General features: G+C 52.5%; 1 protein-coding gene across 1 annotated transcript; it reads right to left on the reverse strand.

Annotated features, from left to right (window-relative positions):
- Nucleotides 1-1,470: 1,470 nt before the first annotated feature.
- Lbhd2 (LBH domain containing 2) lies at nucleotides 1,471-6,617 on the reverse strand. The gene is made up of 4 exons (XM_038335659.1): nucleotides 6,560-6,617; nucleotides 4,744-4,824; nucleotides 2,811-2,967; nucleotides 1,471-1,657 (listed from the first exon to the last, which is right to left on the reverse strand). The coding sequence occupies exons 2-4, from the start codon at nucleotides 4,810-4,812 to the stop codon at nucleotides 1,521-1,523; spliced, it is 363 nt and encodes a 120-aa protein (XP_038191587.1). The 5' UTR covers nucleotides 4,813-4,824; nucleotides 6,560-6,617; the 3' UTR covers nucleotides 1,471-1,520.
- Between the last annotated feature and the right edge of the window lie 4,409 nt (nucleotides 6,618-11,026).

Raw genomic sequence — 11,026 nt, forward strand, 5'->3', positions numbered from 1 at the left:
ACTACCCTGGTAGATCGCGGAGACAGCTTGGGCCGGGATCTCAGGAGACCCTCTCTAAGGGCTCCGGACTTGTCTTCTGTGGGACCCTGTTTAATTGGGCATACTCCTCCCCTGGAGAGAGGTGGCATCATCCCATTGCTCCATTCTACTCTGCTTCCCGAAGTGGGCAGCACTTCCTCCCAAAGGTCAGCAAACCCTGACTGTCCCCACACTCCCTCCCTATTTCCTATCTCATTGCCCTTGCTCAAAACTGGCTCTGAGACCCACAGGAAAAGCTGGAGACAGAAAGGTACTAGAACAGCCACACTTCTAAACTGTGAAGCTGGGTAGGGCCCAAGGAGACACCCCGGGCACCGGACCCAGAGCGCCCACGGTTTTAAAATTAAAGCAGACTCCCAGGCAGACTTCCACACCTCCCCTCCCACCTCGGGCGTTTGGGGGCCAGGCTATATTTAGAAGGAAGGCGGGCTGGAGGTTAGCAAGAAGGCCGGGAGAGAACAGAAGGCCTATGTCTTCTGCAGCCCTTCAGTTCACTCAGGGTGAGGCCTGGGCCTGGGGGCTTTGTTAAGCTAACATTTATGGAAACTTCCTAGTGGCTTGGCCAAGGAAGGGCAACACACTCAATGAGGGGGCCGTAGGCCTGGACAGCTTTCTGCTCACCAAGCCAGCCCTGACTAGGTACCATAGATCCCCTCCTGCAGTGAGACAGCCAAGATAGTCTGTCCATGTAAGGTTGTGCATGGCCATCCTTCAAGGCAGGAGGAGGTGCTTGCCCACCAAAGGTCCCACATGGGTACTATGCATGGCCAGCTTGGTGAATTACCAGCCTGAGGGTCCCTATATAGCCCTTGCCAAAACTAGTCCATGGCACCTCATTTTCCTAAATTTCCTCACCTTTTTTTTTTTTTTTTTTTTTTTTTTTTGCTGGAATTCATGAGGTCCAGACTGGAAGACCTCACACCCTAGAGACCATCCTTGTGCCCTAATGCACCAGGACGAAGGGCACAAGAGGGTGTCTAGCCCCCAGGAAATCTCCAGCAGGGCTAGGAGGCCACCAGGAAGAGTGGCCATAGGCAGTCTAGCTGAGGAAGAAGAGAGAGAGGCAGTAGAAGAGCCTACTCTGCAATCCTGAAGCGACCACCCTGGAGCCTCTGGCTCTCTCCGCTCAGCCTGCCATTCCCCCTCCCAGACCAAGAGCCAAGCACTTACCCACCCAACACTCCGACTTGCTCAGCCAAGGATCTTAGAGAGGTTAGAATGCGACTGGTTAAACCAAAATTGTCCTCAGCACCTCACGTACCCACCAAGGGCACCCATGGCCACCAGGAAGGGTGCCTTTATTTCTGTTTCAAGCCACTGAACAAAGAGGGGTGTACTCCAGATCTGGGCCGTGGGGCACAAAGACAGGGGCTGAGGTCCTGGCCACACCTAGCCAGACAGGAAGCTTGGTGAGCTGGGTGTCTTGATGGGTCGAGCCTTTCTGGGAATCAGTTGTCCTGAGATCGAGGGCCTCTCGGTGGTCAGCGAGCAGAGCCTGCCATGCCCTTATCTGTTACTGGACCAGGGACTGCCTGGTGCCCAGAACTGGCACCCTCGCCCTCGATGCCATCATGATCCGCTGTCTTCCCTGGTGCTCCTGGTGGACTCGAAGAAGGAACTGCAATATATATATAATATATATATATATATATTATATATGTGTGTGTGTGTATATATATACATATATATATGTGTGTTTGTGTGTGTGTGAGTGTGTGTGTGTGTGTGTGTATCACACATACAGGCCTCTATATTGGTGATGAGCTGCAGCTGGATTGGTCCTAGGGATATAAGGTAAGCCTTTGGCAGACATCTGGGTGGGGCAGTCCCTTCTTCCCAAGGGCTGATGGGAAGGAAGGGGCAATGATACACTTGTTTTAGAGAGAGAGAAGAGGATGAAGCCCAGCTCTGGGAGCAGAAGCGACCCTACCCCTGGAAGTACAGGGCAGGGTATGGCCAAGAGAAGGGTGGTAGATCCAGGGCCTCTCCAGAGCCCAAGCCTCAGTGGTCATCTATGGACCAGTGCCTGCTGCCACTATCTCTGACGCTGGTCTGACAGAGGGTGAAGGAGCTTTGCGTAAAAGTGGGGGCTGTGGGCACGGACCCTTTCAGGGCCCAAGCTACTTAGGCGCTACTGTGATGGTTACTCCCAGGGACTAAGGCCTGGGGAGAGGAGGACTGTTTGTGGGGTCTGAGCACCCTTCAGGGGAGCTGAGCTCACTCCCTCACAGGAGATCCTGCAGAGGCTTCCAGACATAACCATTACCAGGGTACAGCTTAGCCACATGCCCGCAGCTTTCAGTGGCCTACGAGCCACTCCAGAGGCCTCCAGCTTGCTGGCCCTGAGGACTTACCCCCTCTTGTTCTGCCTTCCTCTAGAAGCTCTAGGCTTTCACCAGGGCCCCTGCTGCCAAGACATGAGGAACAAATCCATGTTCCCAAATGTGCCCCTTTACCCTGGCCCCTCGGGGTCCCTGTGGGCGATGTGGGCTGTTCCAAAGGTCTTGAATCAAGAGGGAAGGAAGAACAGAAAGCAGCCCGGATGATAGGAGAGGGTGTGCCTCTCAGGTGATGGAGCCACAGGCATGCACAGGGGACAGACACAGAGAGGAGGAGGCACGGTAACGGGAGGAGCAGGTGAAGACAAAGCAGTGCTCTGGCGCTGGGCGGACGATGATGGGGTGTGAGCCAGGGCAGGGGTCCCACACCTATGGGACACAGACAGCAAGTGGGTGTGGTTTCTGAGACAAGTCAAATGTCCTCTTACTCACCAGCAGCAGCCTGGATCTGAGGGGTACCTTTCTGGGTACCATCAGGTGGCCAACGCAGCTCCCCACTTTCCACAGCACCCACTTCAGTGGGTTCCACCACAATAGAGGGCAGTCGCTGGCAGAGCCGAGGGCCCTTCTCCCGGACACCTACTGCAGCCTAGAGGGAGAGTGGGGAAGGCTCAGGGCAATACTGGGCCATGAACTCCTGGCTCCCTGCCTCTTCTGCCCTGCACCCTGCCCTAAGAGAAAGGCCAAGAACAGGCAGGGTGAATAGCCCCTCTTCCCACCCCTAGGGAATAGGCACCCAGCGAACACCACTGCACTCACCTGGGCTCAGACCCAGAGAAGCCCATTTCACAGACAGACCCTAAGACCACAGAAACCAAGTCACTTAGGAGGGAGCTTGGGACTGAGCACCCCAGCTGCTTCCAGTACCTGGAACCCAGCACAACTCTTTTTCTGGGGGCTTCCTGCTGGGTCCTTGGCCTCCTCCCTCCACATGGCAGGCTGAGGAGCTAGGAAGATGGTTACCATGGCAATCAGAGCTGGCTTTAGTTCATTGTTCAATGCCCACACGCCCTCTGGGTGCCCCCAGCACCTCCACACCCTCCACACCCTATTCAAGGCGTTTCAAGGTTGAGGCTGTCTCACACAGCTCCATCCCTTGGTGCCCCAAGGTCCTTATTCTCCCACCCCCATTGTCCCACCTCTGTGCCTTCCTGGAGTTCTGGCAAAGACAGCCACCTGGTGTATGTGCAACTTCCCACAGAGGCATGCTGGCCTCCAGGAAGGCAGGCACGGAGCAGGCAGGCTGTTACACTGCCCCCAGATGGCTGCTTAGAGTCACTGGACACTGGTTTCTCCCCAAACTTCCATGCTGTCTCCCCAGGGCCCTTTTAGCAAAGTACAGCAGGTGACCCTGAGGTCTGAGAACAGGTGTCACCAGGCTGGGTCATGTGAGGAACGGAAGAACAAAAGGCTTCAGATGATGGCAGAGCAGGGACCCTTTCCTGAGCCCACTGCTGGACCCTCCTGGAACTGCCCCTAAGCCGCCATAGCCTCCTTCACCATCCTGGATGCCTCCTCATGTGCCGTTTTACTTCCTGCCCCTTAGTCAGGGGTTCTGACTGAAGGGTAGCCACTATGGGAAGGTGGCCAGGCCATTTGGACCTTCAGGGTAGCTGAGCCCAGAGTCTAGGATGCTTCTCCCTCACTGGCTCCACTGACCTAAGTCAGCTCTGGAACAGAAAATCCAGTTGCTTCTTTGTGCAGGGATTAGATTCCCATTTTATTTTACTTCTGAAACAGGCTATCACAGCCCAGACCAGCCTGAAACCCACTAAGTAGCCAAGGCTGGTCTCGATCTTTTTTACTTACTCTCTGGACCACTAGGATTACAGGGGTGCATCAGTGCACCCCAGTATAGACTTAAACATTTTGCTGCATCAACATCCCTGAAAAAAAACTAGATCTGAGGGCACCCTAAAATGGTGTCTATCATACCGTGTGGTGGTGGTTCACGCCTTTAAATCTAACTCTTGGTCGGCAGAGACAGGAGGATCTCTGCAAGTTCAAAGCCAGCCTGATCTACAGAATGAGTTCCAGAACATCCTAAGCTATTACACAGAGAAACCCTGTTTCAAAACAAAACAAGCAATCAAGCAAACAAAAAGCTACATCACCCTGCAGAGAGCAAAGTGTGGTCATGTGCTGGGGGGAATAAGTCTTGGTATCCCCAGGTCCAGAAGGGGTGCTAAGTAAGCCAGGGTATCTTGCTTTCAATGGCTTTACCCTCCAATTTTCTATAAAGATAGCAGTGACCTCCCCACATGGAAGGGTAAACTGATACTGGCAGAGATGGAAGACATTCCTAATGTCATAGGCTAGAGCGTGAGGCTGCTCCCTCTGGTCTCCTGCCCCTGTCCCCACTTACCGTCCCTGCTGGGCCTCCTCCGGTACCCTCCATGGGACTCTCTGGTGCAGCTGGCTGTGGAATGCTCATACTGTGCCGGCACTGGGTGACACAAAGAACAGAAACGAGGTGTCCACTGCCGTCAGTGTGAGATGTCCTCCTCCAGGAACCTACCCCACCTCAACCTTGTCTGGCCCAATACTCAAGGCATATGCCAGATCTTTGGTATGCTGTTCCCTTTGCTCCCTCATAGGATGAGCACCAGACAGTTACCGTCCAGTGCCCAGGCTGTGGAGAAATACGGCAAGAGTGGGAGAGACTGACCGAGCCTTGGGAGCCAGGAAGGCTTCCCGGAGGCAGAGCAGCTGGCCCAAGGCCTCCCTAAGGGATGAACAGCAGGCAGGGCAGCAGAAGGCGATATCTGTGTGGTAAGGAGCAGCAGAGAACACAGCAGACGGGGAGACCCAAACGGGTTAGAGTCAGAAGGCTGGGAACACCTGCAACTGAGTCTGAGCCAGTCGGAGGCCAAGCTGCCCAGTCCTCTCCAAGAACACCCCTTCACCCACAGACCCCTGGGCCATGCCCTGAGGGTCTACCACCAGAGGGAAGTGGACATCTTGCCTGAACATGGCCGTGCCTACCTAGGTCAGGCACAGCTTGGGGAGGCTGGGTCTGAGCCTCCACACGGAGGACTTTGGAGAGAGTCCCTGCCAGAAATCACAGGCCCACCCTCAGAACCCCCCTCCGTTTCCCGTACACACACACACACACACACACACACACACACACACACACACACACACACACTGCAGTAGGTTCTTGGGGCCCAGCCTAGGCCAGAGGAAGAAATAGGGGTGGGGTCTAACAGGCATTGGTCAGATTTTGGACGGGCAGCACAGGGCCACAGGCAAGAGGCCTGGGAGCTGGAAGGAGACTGGGCCAAGGCAAAAGAGTGACCAGCAGGATGGAAAGGTTGAGACACCCTGCCGGGAGGCAGGTACTTCAGGTGGGGGTGGGGCGCTCTAGCAAGGTCAGCTGCTAGTCTGGAAAATGAGGTCCCTTTTACCAAACATCCATCTCAGTCAGCTCAAGTTCCACGGAGTTCTAGAGAAGTCTGGAAGGGGGCTATACGCCTATGACGGGCATCCCTGGGCAGTAAGCAGCCACGTAATAGCCACTGGTGCCTCTGCCCAGCGCCCCATGGGATGTCCCGAGGGCTGCTGCTTTCAGCTCTGAGACACCTCCCTCCCCCTTAGGATCCGGCATACCTCCGAGTTCTGGGAACCTCGGCTAATCCCAGAACAGAGACCCAAGGATATCTCAGATACATTCGAAAAGAGGGAGGGAGAGTGGCCATAGAGGCTATGCAGAGGGGGTAGAGCTGAAGAGTGAGAGGAGAAAGAGGCAGAAAGAAAGAAGATAGTTCCAGGAAAAAACCTGGTGGAGTCAACACAGCAGCAAGGGTGGATCTACAATGGGGCGGCAAGCGGAGGGCAAGTGCCCACAGACTGACTGCCTTGCTCTGCCCCAGTGCCCTGGTTTGTCCGAAGCTACAGCTGCTAGTGCCCGCCCACACCTCCATCCACTTCTGGGGTGCAGGAGGGCCAGGTGTGGTGGACCGCTGGCAATAGAGGGCCTTTTGATCCAGAGTCCCGCGTTAGGTTGCCAGGGGACGGTGGGACCCACGCCCGTCCCTTCCCTGGGGCGCTCCCACTAACTCCTTACTGTTACTCGCCCTCCTCCCCCACGCCCCACCTGCCCCTGACTGCCAAGGTGCACTTGGACGGAACCCGGAGGGTGAGGGTGGGGAGGGGCGTTGCGCCTCCCGCACACTCACCGACACTCGCCGCTGGCGCTTGCGGGGCCTCCACGTTGGCTAGGGAGCTCGCCTCCCTCGATCCTCCTCCGAGTTCTCCGCCCACACACGCGCTCACAGCCCTCCCCTCATTCCACACTCCCGCCCTCTGCTCTGCAGGGCTACCGGAAGGGACCTGGCCTCCACCTCCCTAGACAACACCCTATCGCCAGAACCGGGTCCTGGCCACTTCAGATCTCCTCCCCCAATCTCCAGATTCGAATGTGAGGTGTAGCGTCATGTGGAGCCAGATAGGTAAGGAGAGGCTTTTCTCCAACCGTGCACCTGAAGAGGAAATGAAAAGGAAAGGAAGTGGGGCAGCTTGGGATTGTTTCCCATTCCCTCTCACATATTCATCCCATTCCCATTTCCCCAAAAGGTTCTAAGAGCCGGGACAATTGGTCTGGTGAGCGACCTCTGCCCTGCAAGGCTATAGTGCCTTGTAATCCACAAAATTCCCCTTCTAGGATCCACTGTGGACTCTAACGTCCCAGTTCTCTCAGAGATCCTACAACCAACATCCACTTCTTGCTTAGCCAATCACCTCTGCCTACCATCAACAGCCCAGCATCCGTTCTATGGTCAAGCCACCATTCCCTTTCAACTCCCACCCGTCCTTTCTCCATCCATAGCCCAATCGCCACTTAGCAGCTGACATCCACTCACTGCTACCTACCACACAGCTCTTCGGCTCCATCCCTCACTCGCTCATCCTACTCCTGCGTTCACCATCCCTCCCTCACTAGTCACCCAACCACCTAGTCATCCATCCATCTTCTTTCCATGTAATTATTCATCCACTATTATCATCAACCACTACCTATTAACTATGAACACCCCGTCATCACCACACACCATCCAACGACTGTACACATGCAATTTACTAACCATCAGCATACCATGAAATACCCATCTAACAGGACATTTCACTTACCACCACTTGTTATCTCTCCAGAATTGTTCAGTGTCACAGGTTTCCATCAGATAGCTTCATGCTTCCATGTACCACTTCCAAGCTTCAGACGTTCGTCTGTTTCGTGCTTCCTATCCATGTATCCTGAGCTTTCTGCTAGCTTCTATCCAGTCCGTCACAATTCGTCATCATAATCAGTCATCAGCTATCATCCATATTTATAGGAACTGCATTCATCTCATCCGTCCAGCCACTGACCTTATCCTCCTCGATCGCGCGTCTACCTGGTCAATGTCCATCTCACACTATCCACCCCTCCGTTATCTGCCATAGTTCACTCTCAATCCCAAATCTACCTGAGTATCATTGGCCGTCTATCCACTCTTATTTGAGTTCCGCTTCTGTGTCAAGCATTGTTCTGCCCTCTGAGGACATACTAGAGAAGCACCCTACCATTGCTCCTCCCAACTAACCATCTAGACACTGCCCACTCATCTCTCATCTAGCCAGGTTTCCCTATCACTTCACATTTATCTTCAGGGATCTCTCATGATCCACTTCCACCAACCCACTTGCTACATACCGCTTGCTGCCTTCCAGTCAGCCACCACCTCCTCACTGTCTACCCATCCACCATTCGGGTTTCATGAATCAGCTTTTCCAGGATGTAGTCATCAACTGCTTACCTTTCTCCATCTGCCACACGGCCACCATTCTGCCTCCCCCTAAGTCCACCCATTCATTATTCCCACTCTCCATCGTCCGCCTGCACTCCGCCTGGCATCCTTCAGCTAGCAAACCATGTATTTGCCGTTTACGGTGGTTGCTCTTGGCTGTGGACTCAACAGGCTCTGGAATCAACCAAGAGGCAAGTTTCTGGGCATGACTGTGGGGGTTTTTCTTGATTAGGTTGAAAGACCCACCCTAAGTGTAGGCAGTTAGTTTTTGGTGGAGGCCCCAACTATAAGGAGGTTTTGGGGGGCAGCTTAGCCTGGTTGTCTTCACAGCCCCACTGGTGAACTCATCTACTTTGTTGCTGCTACTGCCACAGTTGTTGCTGTTTTCACCAAATCAGCCACCCGGCTTCCTTAGCCTCCCAGAGTGGACTGAAGCCATTGGCTCTGCAGGAATTCCCTAGGTCTTCAGAACCAGATTAGGACTGCTGGGGCATTGCAGCCTCAGGGAGTTAGCAGCCACAGACAGTTTTCTGCCTCTCTTCTGTGAAAAGGACCAGGGCTGGACTTCCCAGGCTGTGCCAGGTAAGCTATTATCGGACAAATCCCTCTGTAATTATCTATCCATTCTCCTGTCTGCTCCTCTAGAGAGCTCTCATCCACCTCCATGGCCCACCTATCTTCTGTCTGACATGCTCTTGCCCATCACTCATGATCCCTCCACCGAATCCTGTGGCCATCAGCTTTTCCACTTAACTTTATTTGAACAGACCCCAACATAACCAACTTACTAACTGTCCACCTTGCATCTGTGCTTTATGCTTTATCTACCAGATGTCCGCCATTCACCATCTGTCACCTACAGCCCCACCTACTATCTATACATTCATCCACTCTCTTACCGGTCGACTCTTCATCTATATCCAACCGATCTTCTATCAATCTACAATTTATCTGGTCATCACCACTCAGCCGTCTACCTTATATAGATACTTCTTCCCTCTTTCCATGCATCCACCATGGTAGTACAACCAAAGACCTTGTTTCCCGTGGCCTACTTAACCCCTATGCATACATCCGCTTGCATCGTTTCTACCATTGTGTGCAGCATGCGTCCCTCAATAGCCTTCCAGCCACATAGAAATTCATCCTCCCCAGCACACTTCCATTCTAGTCATCTATGATCCTGACACGTCGGGGGTCCGTAGCCCGCGACCATAAATTATTTCTCTGACCAGACCCCAACATAAACTATCTCTCTCTGGACAGGCGTGGAGGTGCAGGAATAAAGACACAACTCACATGACTTTATCGCGAGGAGATTCTCCATGATCCCTCATGAAATCCTGAGCTTACATCCTGAAGAATTTCTCTCGATTATTTTCCAAACAGCTTTTATACCAAAAACCATAAACTGAGTGGGAAGTACACCAGCATTCTGTCTCCTAGGAGAACCAGGTGAATGGTGTTTGTTCACGTTTGCATCTACCTGTCAGCTGTGTATGCTAGCTGTCACGTCGGCTTGAATTAGCATTTTTATTCAGGCATTACTCCAAATTATAAGAAAGGAACAACAACATCCTGACCTATGGTTAGGGCAGTGACAGCCTGTCTGCAGAGCTATGTGACCACCTCAGGTGGAGCCTATGGCTTCAGAGCCTGGCTGCCATACCATATATGAAATATGGGCCTTACACTGACATCCTTGATTAATGTATATCAGTCAACTATTTTCATCTCTTCTTTTAGACCTATTTCCATAATTTATCTTTTTGCTTACCATTCTTTTCCTCACTCAGTCATAAACCAAGCATTAACTTATTGATAAGTATTAAATTGTTGTGTAGGAATGACTGGAGAGATGGCTCAGCAACTAAGACCATTTTGTTGCTCTTGCAGAGAATCTGTGTTCAATTTCCAGCACCTGAGGATTGCCAGGCATACACATGGTACACAGACTGTATGAAATTGCTGCAGGTCCAGAGCAGGTTGCTGCAGGGGTCCCGGTGGCAGGCAGTGGGTCCCAGGCAGCGAGAGTGTGGGCAGGCAGCGGGTGGGAGGCCACAGGAACAGTGTACAGAATAGAATAAATATTTATTAGGTGGGGTTATGGACGGGAGGGGGAAAAGGAGGAAAAGGGGGTGAGGGAGGGAGAAAGAGGAGAGAGAGAGAAAGAAAAGAGGAGAAGAGGACAGATGAGAGAGGGAAGAAGGAAAAGGGGAGAGGGAAGGAACAGAGAGAGGCCAAGATGACGAGGGAGGGAGGGGCTTCTGCAGGGAGTGGGCGTGGCCTGTCTCTTAAAGTGATGAACAATCATAACACATACATTCAAGCAAAACACTCATACATATAAAATAAAACAAATCAATCTCTAGAAAAATTCAATATAATTATTAATAAGCATTCATGTTCAGCACTGGGTTCTGAAATCATCAAGACATATAAGAAACAATCTAAATTCATGGTCCAATGATCCATAAAGAGCCAACAAGCCAGTGAGTGTTGGCATCAAAACATGCATTTAGGGGCTGGAGATATGGCTCAGTGGAAGCATCTACTGCTCTTGCAAAGGACCCCACTTCTGGTACCAAAACCCACATCAGGTGGCTATGGCCACTTGTATTTCCAGCTCCAGGGGATCTGAACACCTTCTTCTGACCTCCAAGGAAACACACACTCATGTGCACACTGCCACACCTTCATACATGTAATTAAAAATAAAAATAAATCTTTAAAAATGTGCTTTGCCCTGAAATTTCAGTGCCTCCATCTCTTGGGTATGGGGCAGATGAAGCTTGTTGCCCAAGTTCCCAGGGAGGAGGAGTGGGAGAAAAGAGTCACAACGGGGCTGTGCCTGTGGCT

Source organism: Arvicola amphibius, chromosome 7 (assembly GCF_903992535.2).
Source record: "Arvicola amphibius chromosome 7, mArvAmp1.2, whole genome shotgun sequence".
NCBI lineage: Eukaryota > Metazoa > Chordata > Mammalia > Rodentia > Cricetidae > Arvicola > Arvicola amphibius.

What these genes read in the sequence shown, in the direction of transcription:
- Lbhd2 (XM_038335659.1), bottom strand. Translation starts at nt 4,812, where the DNA reads ATGAGCATTCCACAGCCAGCTGCACCAGAGAGTCCCATGGAGGGTACC. An exon ending in GAGGAGGCCCAGCAGGGACG is followed by an intron (nt 2,968 to 4,743) that starts GTAAGTGGGGAC and finishes CTCTCCCTCTAG; the next exon opens with GCTGCAGTAGGTGTCCGGGA. An exon ending in TCAGATCCAGGCTGCTGCTG is followed by an intron (nt 1,658 to 2,810) that starts GTGAGTAAGAGG and finishes TATATATTGCAG; the next exon opens with TTCCTTCTTCGAGTCCACCA.